The 18,608-nt window shown below is 40.9% G+C and overlaps 1 protein-coding gene across 1 annotated transcript; it reads left to right on the forward strand.

The window, feature by feature from the left end:
• Positions 1-3,849: 3,849 nt before the first annotated feature.
• CCDC14 (coiled-coil domain containing 14) lies at positions 3,850-13,915 on the forward strand. Its single transcript, XM_063161756.1, has 13 exons — positions 3,850-3,892; positions 4,864-4,919; positions 5,403-5,466; positions 6,167-6,239; positions 6,334-6,474; positions 7,465-7,701; positions 7,791-7,885; positions 8,830-9,388; positions 9,916-10,057; positions 10,654-10,733; positions 11,172-11,390; positions 11,476-11,608; positions 12,679-13,915. Exons 1-13 carry the CDS (start codon positions 3,860-3,862, stop codon positions 13,649-13,651), a joined length of 2,805 nt encoding a protein of 934 aa, XP_063017826.1. The 5' UTR covers positions 3,850-3,859; the 3' UTR covers positions 13,652-13,915.
• The last annotated feature ends 4,693 nt before the right edge of the window (positions 13,916-18,608 follow it).

The following is an 18,608-nucleotide window of genomic DNA, read 5'->3' on the forward strand; positions in this document are numbered from 1 at the left end:
ATACATCAGAAAATAAAAATGGGGTGGCAGGCTTTGTGAGCCACTGATACCACAGGTCTCCCATGCAGCAAGTCCTGCTGTAGCTGTCACTATGCATGATTGAAATTGGAGTGAGACATTGAAAATCTAGTGTAGATAATTTTGAAGCCTCATTTACAATTACACCTCAGTTTGAGGGTCCATAATATATCAATCTTTATCTCCTCATTATATCTCTACCTATCCAACTGAAATGTTCTCTATTAAACTTCTGCTTCCTCCAATCATATTTTACTGTGGTCAGGACATCCCTTAAGCCTGACTTTGACAAAGAAAGTATCTGTTTTCTATAGGTTGCTTTCTTAGCTACATATTCACTGCTATTCACCTGCTCTTTTCTGTTGGCTCCATGTAGCTTGAAGGACAGGTGGATAAACAAAAATCTGTTAATTTCCTTTCTGTTAGCCAAGTTGTAGCTTTATTCCCTAATTCTACACTTACAGGGACTAGGAGAACTACCAAAATAATGTGAAACAATGATGGACAGCATTCTTGGCCTACTTGTCTTATAAAAAGTTCGTTATTTTGTGAAATGCTCCCTTGTTAAGACCACACAACTTTTTTTAAAGCTCAGAGAAAAGTTTAACATTAGTTTGTGCTGGGGCTCAATCATGCTTAGGTTAGTATTTAATTACATTACTAGAACTTGTTAGTAGTGGTAGCAAGAGACTTTCAGACTTACACTGAGTGTGAACTTGCCTTGGTTTTCCTAGGCAGGTGCTGGAAAAGACCCATTTTCTGATGAAACTTGATTGACTGATTGATAGATCGATGAGTTTCTTCTCTCACATTTATTAGCTTCATTTTCTTCACTTTCTCTCCTTCCTGCAACAAAGGAGCAATGTTTTACTTTATTTGAGAATTGCTCCCTCAAAGATCTCTGCCCCTCACAAGCTTATGTTCTGTGTGTATTTGTTCATCATTATTAAGCACATCAGTCTTGTACAGAGTTTTCTGTAAGACCCTGGTGTTTCAACTCACTCTGTAAATAATTTAGGGTAAGAACAAGCTTTTTGTTATTCTCAGTGATGCTTCATGCAATATGGACAGCACCTCAAGCATTAAGATTGCAAATACAACCACATGTATGTTTTAATTATTCATCATTCAGGCAGCTCTTCCTTGGCTAATGATTTGAGTATTTTATTCCACATATATTATGCTTTTATTTATCTCACATTTGCCAGCTTTTTTTTTCTTCTTTTATGATTGACATTAGCATTATTTCTACACCAAATAGGGATGAAATCTGTAAGATTGTCAGCTTTTTCACAAAGGCCTCAGCCATATTCAGAACCATGTCCTGGAATTGTTTGAGGAATGTTAGTTATCTGTCAAACAGGAGGAAAAGATAAAAATGGTTTCACTAAATGGAATTAACTTTTCTCTCTGAAAGATATCTTGATTATAAATAAGAGTAACAATATATTATTATGTATGAATGCAGCTCATGCCTTTGAAGCATTTCAGTACATTAGACAAAGAATAATCTCCTTTTATTAATTCAGTTTTACCATAACAAGCAGACAGGTCCAGAGATATTCAGTGATTCCCCACAGTTTCAATAAAGAAAGCCAGTGTCAGACAGAAAATGTATCCATCTTCTGCTGGGTGAGCATATTCTGCTGCAAACCCTTGCAGTTCTACCCTGACTCTCATAACAGCTCGTTGTTGTCTTTAAAGTGACAACCTGGAGCTCTGTGACCGTGAGAATTTTAATTATTTATGTAATTTTTAATCCTTGTGGTTGCAGTTTTAAAAATTATTTATAAGGCAATCTTGCCTGTAGTTTCACAATGCTTCAGTTGGCAAGAATGGGCCCGGATAGCTTTCTGTATTCATTTTTCTTTGCATGATAAAAATGAAGTCCTGGCTGATCTGTGTGTCTTCAAACCAAAGGAGGGGATTGAGGGGATATTGGGTTTTTTATGTTACCTGTTGCTAAACACCTTGCAATAATTCTTCCTTATTTAAATACTGCACTCACATCTATCAGTTGAGTAAGAATTAATCCATAAACTTCCAGAAACCTTAAAAAGAAAGTATGCCAATGGCTCTGGCTCTAGTTTGGTAGTTGCCACACATCTTTTTGAGTTTTCATCTTTCTCTTTTATCTTTCTAGTTTATATTCCTTCCTTCAGCTGTTCTATTACAGTGATCTTATAATTTTTAATTTTCAATGAGAAGAATTGAAGAAGTCTCCAAATTCCTTCCAGAAAACCCTTCTCTTTTACTGTTTTGTTTGGGGTTTTTCTTGACATGATGATAAATACATTCAGAATATATTTTTAATTCAAGTTTGTCATCGTTTCAGCGTAAATGTTAACGTGGTAATAACAATACAATTTACACATTGAGAGAGCAGAGGTGTTGAATATTTATACACACTTCTGCTATAGTAGCCTTAATAGCATAGTAATGCAGCCACATTTTCAGCCTGAGTAAATGTAATTGCTTCCAATTCTGGGTGTTCACAAGGTCTATTTGTTCAGCTAATAAAAGTGAGGAAATGCAGAATACTGACATGCCAGTGATAAACATGGTGTGTGTTTGTGAGTGTGGAGCTGCAGGCCCAGAGGGGCCAGGCAGGACAAGAGGACTGTTATACATATTATAATATTGGCTTTTCGCAAATATTAAAATGGATTCTACATGTGTTGTGTTAAAGCAACTTTATTATAAAGATATAGTTTTTATTTCTGTTGTTAATTAAGCTCAGACATAGTAGTGAAATAGCTGATATGTTTGTGTTAAAATGCCTGCTTGGATGGATAACATCCAATGAACATAGGATTAGGACACTATCTACAAATATGCCAACTATCAGCACTCACTGTCTGAAGATGGTGTTGCCTGGGGCCAAAACAGAAGGTGATGTTTAAAAGGTCTAAAACCACAACCAAGGAATACACGTGCTCCAAAAAGGTGGATCCAAGGAGGAGATAAGCTAAACAATTCTTGGAACATGTAAACTAGTTCGGGGGAAAAGTTTACTTTGCATAAGGGCCTATGAATATGCAACAGGTTGATGTAAAGGAAAAATATTTAAGGGGTATCTCCGAAGATAAGTGCGCTCTTGGTTGAGTGCCAAGACGCACCTGGCCTGGCCGTAATAACCTTTGCTTTATCTTTGTCCTTTATTACACTTTTTTAATATCACAGGAGACTGAACATGCTTTTCACAGGACATAGAGCAGAGCTGCGCCAGTGGTGATTCAGGTTGGACATGAGGAGGGATTTCTTCACTGAAAGTGTGATTAGACACCGGAACGAGCTACCCAGGGATGTGGTGGAGCAGCGGCCCCTGGAGGTGTTTAAGGAAAGGCTGGAGGTGGCACTGATTGCCAGGGCCTGGCTGACATGGTGGTGCTCGCTCACAGGCTGGACTCGATGAGTAGGGAGGTCTTTTCCAACCCGATTCTGTGACTCTGTGACCACTCACCTGCAGGGCTCGGTTTTCCGCTTATTTCATGTAAATTATACGGATCCCCTGTGCCCTGAGGAGAGCTGCCCGTCCCCCAGGGGCGTTCCCTCAGGGAGCAGGGGGCGGGGCCGGGCACGCGCCGCCCCTCATGGCCCGCTTAGCCCCGCCCTTTCCCCCTCTCACCTCCTATTGGTCCGCTCCTCGCCCGCTCTCCGCCAATCCCCGGCCGCGCTGCCTAGCTCACCTCCTTCCCCTTCCCGCGCCCGCGCCCGCCGGCGCGCCGCGAGGCGGGGTGGTTAGTCCCGCCCCCTGGATTAGTCCCGCCCCCTCGCGGACGGACCGGGTGGTGATTGGCCGGCGGGGGCGGGGCAGGAGTGGGCGGGGCCGGGCCGGGCCATGGCCGCGCCGGGGGCTGCGCGGCCGCGCAAGGTGCGTGAGGGCCGGGGCGGGGAGCGGGCGGGCGCGGGTCTCGTTCGGGGCCTCCTCGCCAGAGCCCGGGGGTGCTCGGGGGGATGGGCGGGCGTCGGGGGATCCCCATAACGACTCCTGCGCGAGGTGGGGCCTTCCGAGGGCGAGCCCGGCAGGCACCGCAGCCAGCTGACGGCGGTCCTGAGGCGCTGCGGGCCGTGCTGGGGCTGTCTCTGCCCGAGAGCGGCTCCAGCGGAAGGCAGCGGGGATCAGTGGGGTCTGAAGAGGAAAGGCTGGAGGGGCTGTGTGTTCAGCTGTGTGTTCAGCCTCGAGAGGAGATGGCGGGGAGCGGGCCGTACCACTGTGTATGAATGGCTGCAGGGGTGTGGGAGGATGGAGCCCGGCCCTGCCCGGTGGGGCCGGGCAGCAGGACACGAGGCAGCGGGCACAGACCGATGCACGGGGAGTCCCACCCGAACACCAGGAAGAACAGGTCGTGCAGAGAGGATGTGGAATCTCCCTCACTGGAGATGCTCAGGAACAGGTCAGGATGCAGAGCTGTGCCATGTGTTCTGGAATGCTCTGCATGAGCCACTGTGTCCCTTCCAGCCTCACCCATGCTGGGATTCTGTGACTGTGATTGAGTTCCTGTGCTGTGTGCTCTGGCCATAGATCATTCCTAAGGCCCCCACAGTTCAGGTTTGGATTTATGAAGCATAGTTTCAGTTTGAAACACATTTGTACATCAGCTCTTGGTGAGTCCTTAAATGTGTGGAAATTAACAAAGCATCTTGCTGTCAAGGCATATTTTGTGAATTGAAACCCACAAGTCTCAGGTTGTACTGGCAGCAGTTGCACCCTTGCCTTGAGAGCTGTAATGTCCCTTGGACCAATCCACCTTGGCAAAAGTTCTTGGAATTGGTGGGCAATAGTAGTCTTCAAGTGTTGTGAAAATACTTTAAAAAATCAAGGTGTATTTCTGTAACCAACAGGCTCTGTCTTCTGGAAGGCTGTCAGGAGCAACTAAACTAACAAATGGAAGAAATCAGTAAGACCTTATTCACTAATACCCTTTTAAACTGAGTGTATATGTGAGCATTTGGAAACCTTATACTTGTCATGCCTTAATTGAACAAAAAATCCACTGTGTATATATAAAACATTTTGAACGGAAATGTTCTAAGCAGCCCTTGAAGAGACAGGCACAAACTGAATAGAAATTTTGCATATAAAATACAGATTTCACTCATCGTGTTTTATTTATAGAAAGACTGAATTTATATAAATACTAGCTATAGAGAAGACTTGAGTAGAGACTGAATTCTTCTTTGACATAAATTGTTAATAAACAAGTAATTGTTATTATTTGCTTAACATGTTTGTTGCAGCCGTGCAAAGTTTTCAGGAATAGAAAGTTACTTTGTTTCATGATGAAATTAATTTCCTTTTATTTGCTATTGTTGAATGAAAGTAAGTGGTGTTTTACTTTTTTCCCATTAAGTGGTATAAACAGTGAATTTCACTTTTTCAGGTTTGGCTTAAAGAAAGGATGCCATTCTGGTGTAAAATTCTGTTCCACTGAATCTGCCAGTCAGGTAATTAAATGGCTCTTTAACACAGTCATCCCTGTTATCTAAAGAGAAGAGAAATTGGAATACCTTGAGTAACAGAAGAAAGCCAAGTTAATTTAGATCCTAATTAATTTTCATCTGAACCTGAAATTGCTCCTGCAAGGCAAGCAAGAGTGTCTGCACTGTATCTTACAGATAGGAGCAAATGGGCTTTGTGTGCAGTGAGTTTGGCTCTGACAGATCTCCTCAAGGCACAGGATACATTTTGCAAACAAATAAGCTGCCTATGGACAAGGTCTGGCCCTCACAGAAGAGCAGCTGCCCTTGTTACTTTTTTGTGTTGGGAGGAAAGAGTAGCACAGTGTGTGCTGCAGTAACTGGTTTTGTGTAGTCCTGAGCCAGTTGTCTGCAAAATACAAGTAGGCTGTACTGTTTAAATGTACATGGAAATGAGAATAAAATACATACCTGTAATTAACCTCAAATGGAGCAAATGGACAGGGGTGGAACACACAATTTAGTTATTTTGCAGAATCTGTGTGTTTGCAAACCTCCATGTAATGGAGGTTTGCAAAGTAGTACATGGGAAATGATACATATTTTTGTTAATGAGTTGTTATTTGTCTGGTGGCAGATTGGGGTACACTCACCTCTAAAACAGCATCTTGGTTTACTGAAAGGAAACAGTGCTACTCACTGACTGACTGCAGTGCTCTTTGTGCAGGCTGATGCTATTCATCATGGACTTGACCATTGTGCAGCTTTACTGAAGACCATCTTACAAAAGGAAGCTACAGGTTGTACCTATAGAAAACACAAGTTACATTTCTAGGTTCTGTAATACTCTCTTGATTTGTTTTGTTGACCACTTTTTCTTTCAATTAATACCAGGAAGGGAGGCTGTCCATAAACAATCTGGGAAAACAACTACCTTTAAATGTACTTCCAAGCCCTTGCTAACCAAAGGAAATACTTCCAAGAAGAAAGGGTTAAAAAGAATCAATACTCCTTCCCCTGTCCAAAAAGAAATTGGTAAGTGGGCTTTCTTGGACTTGATTTATTTTTTGTTCAAGCAACCTTGAAAGACTCCTCAACTTAGTGAGATTCAGCAAGGCTTCAAATAATTGTTGCCATTTGTTACAGGTTGATCCTGGGCTGGTTCCACAAAAGGATGTATTATTACCTTTTAGAAACCTTAAATGTTTACTGAACAATTACTGACATTCACAGGTGTTCAAACTTCAGGTGCACGAAAGTTGAAGCTGTTTACAAATATCAACATTATCAGGTTTATCTGGTAGGAAGTATGGAGGAGAATGGTTATACCCTTTCCCTGTTTCTCTTGGACAGGGAAGCATTGCAGTCCTGTGTCTCAGTTTAGGATCCACAGCTAGAAATTCACCTGAAGTTCAGTGTCCAGCCAGGCTTTTCTCAAAGAAGGATTTGTGGAAACAGAGAAGTGTGACTAGGAATGACAAGACCTCAAATGGTTTAGTGGCCAAAGCACTGAATAGAAAGGTAGATGGAGTGCTGTCAGCTGCTTTGCTCCCAGGGGAAATATTTCATTTATTATCATTTCTGCCTCTCTGCACACTTCTGTGCAATTTTTAATTCAGTAGATGAGTGGGGCCTATGGACAGGTGTGTAGCAGAATCCCCACTGTGAATTGTAGGAAGTTAGCATGTGGCTGATCTCTTCCCAGCACTGTAAAATTACAGAGTTTTAATTATGCAGAGATTTCAATAATTATTTTAGAACTGACCTTCTGTAGGGTTTAAGTTTCTGTGCTTCCTTCAAGGACAGCTGCCTGTCCAACTGGTTTAGGTTGTTCTGTCTGGAAGAAAAAAATTTATGGATTCATTTGCTGGTGAATCAAAATCTGAGTGGTATCCTGGGCCATAGGATCTTTGTTTCTGTTTTCAAGGGAGCCTTCCAAAATCTGCCAGACAATACAATGGGTTTGTGTAGGTCAAGAAGACAGGAAACTTCAGCTGGAGTTTTTTGTTCTTCCTTTTTCTACAGTGCCAATATCAAATAGAAAAGTTGCCTCATCTACCACACCTGCTGAGAAGGAGTTTTCCAGTGCAGCACAGACTCAGATGGTTCAATCAAATCATGTGCCTTGCAGTGACCACTCTCCTGGGGCATATCAGAAACTGTATGAGCATGTGCAAACTCAGATGTCTCTGATAACTGGCCAACCCCCACAGAAAAGCGATGAAATTCCTACTGTAGCTCCTTCTCCTACCTCAAACCAGGGTTAGTGGAACTGTTAATGTGGAGTTGACTATTTAACTGCATGAGTTTTGCCCACATTGCCCTGATCTATAAGTGTTGTTTTCTTTTAGGATGTCAAAATGTTACAGCTTTGAATTATCATTTACCTACCTCTACATCAACACTATCCCTGCAGCATTCAGCTAATTCCTTATCCACTCAGTCAGTAAGTAAAAGTTTGATTCTCACTATCAATAAACATTGAATTAGCACTGTCTACTTATTTATACATTTCCTTGTGTCAGTTTTCCTAATAATTTCCCTTTTAAAAAATTGTGTATTTCACACTGTAGTGATGCTCAGACAAAACGCTGCTATTCAAAACACATTTTATGTAGACACCAAAAATTGAAATTGGAGGCATTTCAGCTGGCTGCTTGCTTCTGCCTGGGGAATTCTGTAAAGTGCAGCAAACATGGAAAGTGCAGGAAATTATTGATTACTGTTAATTGCATTCTCAGTAATGCACACTAGGATCATTAAGCAACTTCTGACAGAAGAATTCATATATCATATGGAGCTTTCCCTGCCAGTGATCAAGGCAATTATTTCTTCAGACATGCTGTGTTATCTTGGAGTCACATGTTAAAATGCCTGTGTATTTCAGGGTATAGAATAGAGATGATGGAGAATACCAGCTGCCACCTCAGGAAATGTAGCAAAGGGCTGGAATTTACCTTGAATCTGTAAGACTGTAGATTTACCTTCCATCTGCAGGCAGTCCATGTATAGCTAGTGATGACCCTGACTTTTAAAAAATTCACCTACTTAAAATACTGAAAGGTAACAGTGTTGTCCTTTATATTTCTTTTCTTCTCTGTTTTGCTTGGATTTAAGAAACTGCTGAGGGTTTTCATTACAGAACAGCTGTAAAAGAACTGTGCTTTAATGTTGCCAATAACATTAACGGTAATCTAAATCAGATTTACATTTTAAGTCCTCCTTATTATACAGGAAAATTATTCCATTATTAATTTGTAGTTCTTATAATTAGCAAAGAATGAACAAGTTTACATTGAGTCAGACAAGGGTAGTGCTGTTTGGGATTCTTCTCCTAAAGATTTAAAAATCATGTTAATTTTTTGTTTAATTAAAATATCTTTTATGCAGGGAGTTCCTGTAGACAGTGCCAATGAATGTGTGCCAGAGATGGGAGGACCTGTGGTTTGCCCAGTGGTTTCTCCTGCTGCTGCTGCACAAACACAGTCTGGAACTGCTGTTCCTGGTGTGATCCCCTGTACAGCACCAGGAGCATTAACCCCTTCAGTGCCTGCATTGGTGCCAACACCTTGTGCCAGAGAGGTGGCCCCAGGCCAGGAGCAGCAGGTAAAAGAAGCAGATTTGATGAGGTGCATACAGGCCCTGTTACAATCCCATGAGGTGCTGAACGGCAGGACTGAGCAGAGGGGCCATCATCACTGTCCAGCAAAGCATGATGGCTCATGTGACACAGAGGAGGATACTCCTGAGGAGCACAGTGAGGACCTGGTCAGTGAAGAAGATGAATTGGATGTACTTGATGTGTCCCCAGTGAAAGATACCAGCTGCAAGACAAGTTGTGTGAAGAAAGGTGTAAAATCTAGAAAAGAAAGTCCAGAAGAAACAGCCCATAAAGTTAGGACTGTAAAGTATCTTCTGGGTGAGCTCAGAGCACTGGTAACAGATCAAGGTGAGGACATTTTCATTGTGCACTAGAGTTATTACATACAAATAACACAAGAGCTCGATTAAAGGAGTGAGCGCTTCAGTTTATGCAAGTTGTATGTGTCAGGTGATATGTGACTTCTTACTGTGGCTTTTCACAGCTGTAAAACCTTCAGGATTCACTCTGGATAAGTATTAAATTATTTTTATAATATTTTAATCTTATCCTGACAGCAAGATCAAAATTGTTGCTATTCCACATACAGAGCTTTCCACTGAGAAGGGTCCTGGTGTGGACAGATTGCAATAGCAGTCCCGCCTAGGCTGGTTGGAAAGATGGTGGGTTGTTTTTTATTGAGGATGTAAAGCATAGTTTTCATACTCAAGCTTAACAATTTAAAATAAATCTAGTTAAAGATTAAATTTTCTTGGGGGAAAAAAACACCAGCTACTATTAAATCACTTTGCAGATTGCTTAATCACATGTAAAACATGGGTTATATTACAGATTTATAGGTTTATGGAGTCTCTTTCTTCCCTCACTTCCTGCAGGTGACTCAGAAGTGCTGAGGTTGATGAGTGAAGTGGAGGACTCTGTCTCCCTGCTCCCAGCTGTGGTGGGAAGCAGGACTCTCCAGGCTGAAATAGCTCTGGCTCTGCAGCCCCTGCGCAGTGAGAACGCGCAGCTGCGCAGGTGGGGAGCTGCTCGGGGAGCCTGCCCTCACTGCCCTGCACCTAAAGCACCTCCAACTGCTCTGCCTCCAGTTGCCTCTCTTAAGGCTCTTCCCTTCTTGTCTGGGCAATATTTGTGAATTAGAAACTGTGCTGCTAAGGCCATACACTCCAAAAAGCAATAATTAACACAGCATGGCTTTGGTATTTTGGTAGTATCAGTTACCTCATGATGGGGCCTTTGACTGGGTGGGGTGAATGCATCACTCTGAAAACTGCACTAACAAGACAGAGTTAGCCTGCTCATGTTCTTTTTGTAGTTTATTCTCAATGCAAAAGTGTCTCTTATTTCAGAGGGTTACAACATAACTGGGTAGCATTTACTTCAGGAGAGGGGCTATATACCAGATATTTATCAGATACTTGGAAAGGGTCTTTTGTGTTGAAGAAGTACCAGAATGTAAGAAAAATATGTTATTAAGACTTCTTTATCTTTCTGAAATATTCCCTAACATTTAATTCTCAAAAGCAACTTCTCACCAGATTAATTTAAAGTGCAGTCCTTTTCAGTGTATTCTAATATTTCTGAATTTGTATTTTTTCACAATTCACATTTAGGAGACTAAGAATATTAAACCAGCAACTTAGAGAACAAGAAAGCAGTGAGAAGACATCTGGACAGAGCTGCAGCTATGAATGTAAAGTACCAATAATTTTGCTTGATAGGGGTATATTTGTTGAAGCTTTATTACCATAGATATATAATTTTTAATTTATATATCTGTAGTTTCATATGTCTGTATGTATTGTGGCCTTTAGTGGTAGCTGAACGAAGGGGATTTAATGCTGGAACTGCATTTGCATGGAGTGTTGGGCTGTTTTAGACTCCACATACTAGGATTTGGCTCTTCAGCTGCCAAGCAGGTTATTTTTGCTTGTGTGCCTCTGAAAAGGAAGATGACTGATTAAATAATTAAGAAGAAAGCTTGAGATTTATCTTGTTGAAAAAACACCCCACAACCCTTCTATCTGTTACCAAAATTCATATTACCAAGATAATTATAAAACTCAGTTTGGTTTAGAAATTCAAGCTACCACACAAAACACTTAAACATTTTATGTTTTACCTTTGGTAGTGGTTTCTTTGCAGTCCTTGAATATGATGCTCCAGAGTCAATTGAAAGAATCACAGAAAGGCCTTGATTCACTGCAGACTAAAAATGAAGAACTACTGAAAATAATAGAAAGTCAGAAAGAAGAAAATAAACATCTTGCAAAAGGTATTCAAGATAAAGAAGAAGAATTGCTAGAAAACAAACAGCATTATGACATTCATTCCACCAAGCTCAAGATTGGTGCGTGTTTTCCATTTGGTTATTCTTTGTTTAGCATTTTAAAAGTCAAAAGAAGTAATTGTGTAAGTTCTTGTTGGCATTTCAGAAGTGGAAGAGGCATTAGGAACTGTGAAGAGCCTTCAGTTTAAGCTGGAAGCTGCAGAGAAAGAAAATAAGATTTTGGGTATAACGTTACGTCAGCGTGATGCAGAAGTTAAGAGACTGAGGGAATTAACCAGGTACTGTTGGCTAAGGTTTTTTTGGCCTCCTGACATTATTTTTCTTTTTTAAAAATCTTTCTTATTCCTTGGGGTTTTGGGTTATTTTTTTTCCCATCCTGTGGATTACTGTGGTCTTAGTATCTTGGTGGTGGGAGGTCACATAATCTAAACCTTTTCTTCAAAGTTCATTTTGTTACAATGCTGCTGTAATTTTGTTTTAAAACAGAGGTGTCATATTCTGTGACTTCAATTCTGTGGTAAAGTAACATACTATCTGCCATAACTTATGTGAAGTCTTAACTCCTAATAGCAGATCTATTAGATCTGTAAGGATCTGTTAGCCAAAAAGAACTATTGCTGTGAATTTATTTTATCTTGAAAATAGTGGTAAGCTGGGAGATATAAATAGCTTTTTGCAGCTGCATAGTGGTGTGTATCTACAATTGCTTTGGATATGTTGTGCTGAGAAGAAAAAACTGTTGTGTGCTATATTTTTAGTTGGGACTGATTGGAACAGCAGAATATTTTGGACAGACATTTCAAATGCTTCTGTAGAAGTTTAGACACTTCTGTGACTGCTGTGCTGACCACCAGGTGGTGGTAGAATGATGTCACATTGCACACGTGTGTGTGTATATGCTAGAGCAAATATCTAAACGTTCATCTCTTTTGATGGACAGAGCAGTAAGTTAGAAGAATTATTTCTTGTATTATGTTTTATTATTTAGATGCAATGGGAAGAATAATTCAGAAAACCTTTCTTAGTAATTTTGGTAACTGCTTCTATCTGCTTTGTAGCAGTTTCTTGGCATCAATTTATTTCATTGTGTGCTGCTCAAAGCAGGTACACCAGCAATAATCTGGAGAACTTCACTGGGTTGTGATATTTTTGTTACTTTTTAGCCACAGTGAGCTAAAAAGAATTTAAAAAATTTGGAATTGGTTCACATATAACAATATCTAGAAAATGCATTGCAACTTTGCCACAGCCTGATAAATCTAATGTTTGTTTCCTATAGAAAAGTTTTTAATTATTTTTTTTTTTGGTGACTGATTTTGAATCTGTTTGGTTGATTTTACCCTGACAGAACCTTGCAGGGCAGCATGGCCAAGCTTCTGTCTGACCTCACAGGGGACAGTGTTAGACCCAAACCTGAGAAATTTCTCTCAAAGTCTCGTTTGGAAGACCATGAAAAGCAGATGCAACCTGAGCTGTTTCCTGGGAGTACTTCAGTAATGACTTACCTTAAAACATTAGAAATGGATCATATTTTGATAGATCCGGACCTTCAGTTCCCAAATAAAATTGGAGAAGTAGAAATGAAAAGTCTGTCCTATGACAAGTTTGCTGCTGAAGGAAGTAAAATTAACAGTACATTCACAGAAGAACAAACATCAGCTCCCAGAGGACCACCAGCTCCATGGAAGCAAGATGCAGAAACAGGGAGTGATTCTGGAACTTTACTAGATGACCAGACCAAGCTGGATGAGACAATTTATATTCCACTGACCAGCAGTGCCTCTAAAAAACAGCAGCCAGTCTCTGGAAGAAGTGGTGTGCCACCCCAGAGCAGAGGGGCTTGTCAGAGGCTGGATTACCACTGTGAGCTCGCAGGCTCTGTGCAGCAGTATGGATGTGAGGATCCAACTCTGGTGGATAAATTAAATGCTGGGTACAGTGTGAAAAAGACTGTGGAAAACACTCCTGAAGTTACAGGGGGTAAAGCAAAGCCAGAAGGAGACCAAGTCCTGAGACCAAGAGGCATTCCAGGTGGGGCTGCAAAAGATGTCATGGATAAAGCAGAGCAGCCTCAGCCTGGTCCATACCCTTGTGCACCAATGCCATTTCCAACAGGGGTTTCTCAGAAAACAGGCAGTGAAGCAGCTGATTTTAGCTGCATTTCATTTGATGATTTCTCCGGGAGGTCTGACTGGAGTGCATCTTCTTTCTCAACATTTACTTCTCGAGATGAAGAGGACTTTAAAAATAGCTTAGCAGCCTTGGATGCCAACATAGCTAGGTTACAAAGGACTCTGCAAAGTAACATGAGGAAACAATGAGTTTGAGAAAGCAAAATGCACTGCAGCTATTTGGATAAATTAAGTTTTTCTGAAGTATATTAAGTATGGTACTGATATGTATATTTGTATGTAACAGCTTGTTCCTAGCTGTCTCAATTATGGATAGAATTTGTTCCTCATTAGGCTGTGGTGCTATTCCCCTTCATGTGTTCAACTTGAAATAACTGGCTTTTTATATAAAATATAAATGGCTTTTTAAATTATTTTATACTCTTGACTTGCAAAATTAAATACACTCATTTACTTGTGGTTTTTTTCCTTCCCCTAGGAACTTTTGTAAGGTGCTGCACATGAGCAAGAGGTTCCACAGGTAGAGACCAGGGAGGAGCAAGTTACAGAGCAGTGCTGAGAGTTGCACTTGCTAAGTCAGGATTATGCTATTCCAAAAATAAAGACAGCCATCACTTTGGGATTTTTAGTGTATGATATGTCCTATGAAATACGTGAAGAAATCCCTTTTCACTCACCACTGCTAAAACTATTTTCTCTTTGCACTGTACTTCAAGGAAGTTGATGAAATGGAGAGTCCAGACAAGGGCAAGAAAAGGATCATCAAACTTCCATTGCTTTCTACAATCCTGTTATAGGGCATGCTTTTACAAATATTTGCTTTTATCTAAAGTAAAAGGGGATGTAGTACCAGTGAATAAACACAGAACAGAAAGATGCTGAGGAACAGAAGCAACAGAGCTGACACAAAGGAGACAAATGAGGCTTTAGCTGAAAGTTGGCAAACCCAAACCAATACAGTTAGGAAAGCACCAGAATATACAGCCTGAGGAAGGCATGAAAATTCTACAATTGTTGAGGGGTCAAATATCTCTTGGACATAAATACAGAGAGTCTGACTGAATCACCTGAATTGGCTCTCACAGGAATGGGACTGGAGCAGGGAATGATTCCAGTCTGTGGTTCTCCCTGACAGGCTTTACCTTTATCTCAGTCCCAATATATGCATAATGTAAGTGTTTAAATTACAGGTGGAGGAAAATTCCATTGCTGCCATTCTGTGCCTCTTGTACCCTCAGCAATGCTTCAGAGCTGTTGTCAGGGAGAATATCTTTGGAAAAGGAACAGCAGTATGCAGACCTGAATTTAAGACTGCTTTTTCTGCAGAATTGCCTATTATTTTTTTCCTAGAAAACATTGTTGTTCTTCCTGGCACTCTTTTCTTGTATGTTTCTATGTAGGAGAAAAGTCCCTCATGGTCATCTGCTTGTGTGGACATATTTAAAGTTAGGATGCTGTCCATGCTTTGTGCTGGGGAGCAGCTCTGGTTATTTTAGTTACTGGTGATTGAGTCATACAAAGGTATGAAGAGAGCACACACTTCAGAAGATGCCAACTGGCACTCCTGCTTTGCACAAGGAAAGTTAGACTAAATAGTGACTTCAGTCATTTAGAATGCTTTTAAGGCTTGGCCTGGATTTCTCAGTATTCTCCACACTCCTCATGCTCAGATTCAAAATAAGGTTGATGGTATCAAAGTGAACAGGTTTTAATTAAGTATTTACAAGTAGTTTCAGTGTAGAAGCTAAGCAAGATTTAAACAGTTATTATGGAGTGGGTTAAAGACAAGCTACAATAAATTCTAATCTTTAGAACTCACAAGAAACCTGAAAAAAGATGGGAAGAACATTCACTAGTAGACAACTCATTCAATTTTCTCATTGCACCCAAGACTTGAAAGAGAGTCTTCTTCCTCACCAAAACTAACTGCAGCCTGTCAAAGGCAGCTGTGGTGTCAGGATGCCCAAGCATGTTGCTCATGTTGGGAGCATTTCCATTCACTTTTACCTGTGGGGGAAGATGTTTCACCATCTTACTTGTTTCCTCTTTGTCCTTATGAAGTCAGTTCTCTGAAAGCAGGAGGTGACTACTGGACAACACTCCTGGGCATAAAGACATAGGAGCAGGTTGGAAATGTGTCCCCCATTTCCAAGGAAGAGAAACTTAGAAGAAGAGACAGAAAGGAGGAGATTTTTTTAAAAACAGTCCTTTATTTTGTACTCCAGTATGTCAATCAGAGCTATTAATGAAATATAGAATTTCACATATATGGGCATTATGAATGTGCACTGTTCTGTGTTCAGTAATAGCTGCTGGGAAACACCTGTTCTATGAATTAACTTGAACTGCTCAAACTGCAACATCAGTGATCATTATTTAATATTATAAAAAAATCTTCACTATGAGGCTGGTGAGGCACTGGAGGAAGTTTCCCACAAAAGTTGTGACTGTCTCATCCCTGGAAGTGTTTGAGGCCGGGCTGAACAGGCTGTTCTAGGCTTTGAACAATCTGCTGTAAGGGACCACGTCCCTGCCTAGGGCAAGGGGTTGGAACTAGAGGGGATTTTCATCCCCTCCAGCCCAAACCATTCTATGATGTGTAGCATCATCTAGGTTTTTCTTGTAAACACAGAAGTTACAAGAGTTTAATTTTAACAAATCATGTTCTGTGAAGTTGGTATCTGTGCCATCCAGTGATGTGGAAAGAAAAGAAACTCTTAAAACATGTCATCAAGATCTTTTCCCTTTATGAACTCTTTGTGGAACCTAGAAAAGATGGGGCAGAGTACCTGAGTTTAACCCTGCTCTGCTTTCTTGAGCAATAAGTGCCTATAATCCAATGTCCCATTCCAAGAACTGGGGAATGGTAATGGCTCCCTGCAAACACAGAGGATTGCTGTCTTACTACTGTGCCCAATTCCATCAAAAACTTCACAAGGAACAAAACCTGCCTTATTTGCTGAAGTAAAGCCAGTATTGTATCTGTGTGTGCTAATGAGTTACCTGGGACACCAGTTGAGGTCAAGTGGCAACATCATTCACTTACCTATGGCAGGGAGGTTTTAGACCTCAATATTTCACAAAATGTGTATTAAAAAAATCCAAACAAACCATGGATTGCTAGTGTTACCTCAAGTATGTTTCTTAAGTCTCTGACTTAATGCAGGCATTCCTAACAAGGGTGATCTTTTTCCTTAGAAGGGAAAGAAACATTTCCTTTGTTACATCAGGCTAAGGCAAAAAAAAAAAAAAAATTAAAAAAATAAAGTCATAGGTTTAGTCATGTCAGTGATCCCCAAATAGTGTAGATGATTATTCAAGTTTGGTCAGCCAGGACAGGTCTGCACACCTGCCACAGCACCAGAATTTACCAGAAGAGATGAAAATGTCGAGTCAGATTTTGTATATTGAAGTGGGTATGACAGATAATTCAGTCCAAACACAGATTTAGCTCTGAAGTATCCTAGGTAGATGAGACTACCCACACTAATTACCTGTTTCCAATTAAGCTCAGGCAGGCCATCTCAAGTGGTTCTTCAAGATGTTCTCCTTCAGCCAGCTGTCGGGATATTCTGGAGTGTTTAGTTACGTGGGTCAGGGCTTTTGCCTGCAGAGCCTTGGGTACAGAGGAGTCAAGCAGGAGATGAGGTCTTATTGCTGAGCTCATTTAACCTCTGCTTTAAGGTGAAATCCAGAATCACTGTCACTCTCATGACTGTTCTTGCAATTTGAGCTGTAACCAGACAGGAGCCTGAAGAGAACTGTCCCCCAGCCTTTGATTTGTATTGCAGGTGTTCAGGTCTCTCTTCAGCATAAGCATAGGCTGAGTTTGTTTTTACTGAGAAATCTTTTTGGTAGAGAAGAAAATAGTTTCTTTAGTCTCCAGGTTTCTCTTAATCTGTGAAAATTAATTGTTTCTATGTTCTTTAACAGTCTTGGGAAGTGTATTCACTGTAGATTTTTGCCTTTTACTGCAGTGAGGTAAGGGAAATGTGCCTCTCTGTAGGCAGTCCACACTGCTTTCCCTCTCAAAGCTTGGTGGAAATGCCACAGTAACATGAGGATCTTTTTCAGGGGTGAAATTGTGTGTGAGCAAGATGCCTCAGCCATTAAATTCAGATTTACACAGATCCTGTGTTGTACCTAAAAGCATCATCAGTGAATGTTTCACTATTTGAAGAGCAAACACCAAGGTGAACTGAAAGCCCAATGCTTTCACAGACATCTTCTGTTTATCAGGGCACAGAATGGAGAGAATGTTATCCAAAGGTTCTCATTGTACTCCAGGCCCCACACAAGGCTGCAGTCACAGTGCACAGGCATGGAACAATCCCCAGTCATGAGGTGACACCAGTAGTATTGCAAGTTCAGAGGCAGGGGAACATGCTGAAAATCTGCTTTTTGCATTCATGGGAATATCCATTACTGAAGTTTTTACACTGTGTTCCAAAGACAGTGTAAAATCAGTGTTTCACTGACTGCAAAAAGAGCAGCTTAAACAGCTCAACATGTAGTGGCCATCTGTGTTCCAGCTAACATTATGTGGTTTATAGGCTCTTTAGGCATTTGAATGTCTAAAGACCACTTAGAAGTATTATTTCTTTAAAGACTCTTGGTTTTGTCCAAGCCCACGATGAATTCTGGCTATTTCTCTGCTGCAATCATAAAGCCAAAACATATATTTTCTTACTGCCTCCTCCCAGATTCTATTCTGTATTTAGAAGCTAGCAGTGCTTTTGGACTTGCAATTATGATATTAAGCTAAGTGTAAAATATTTTTCTTGGCATAATCTAGAATATAAATAGCTTTATCATCATTTTCTGGTTCTCTTTATTCCCTGGGGAATGCCAGTTCTCTTCCATAGTTAGTCTCACTAGTAAGATCATCCCAACATCACCCTTGCTCCAGCACCCCCTTTCCAAGAAACACAAGCAAACCAGGGCCAAGTACTTTCCTCCACTCCTCAAGGCTTCAGACAGACAACACTGGGAAGATGTTCCTGTATATTCCCTGAACCTTCATTCCCCTTCCCTCCCAATCTGCAGGAATGAAGCTGTTCACCATGACACTGAGCTCTCTCCAGCACAAGTCTTGTCTCCAACCAAAGTTTCATTTCCACTCAAAGAATTTTCAGCATGGCATTTT

Source organism: Melospiza melodia, chromosome 8, assembly GCF_035770615.1.
Source record: "Melospiza melodia melodia isolate bMelMel2 chromosome 8, bMelMel2.pri, whole genome shotgun sequence".
In the NCBI taxonomy this organism is placed as follows: Eukaryota; Metazoa; Chordata; class Aves; order Passeriformes; family Passerellidae; genus Melospiza; species Melospiza melodia.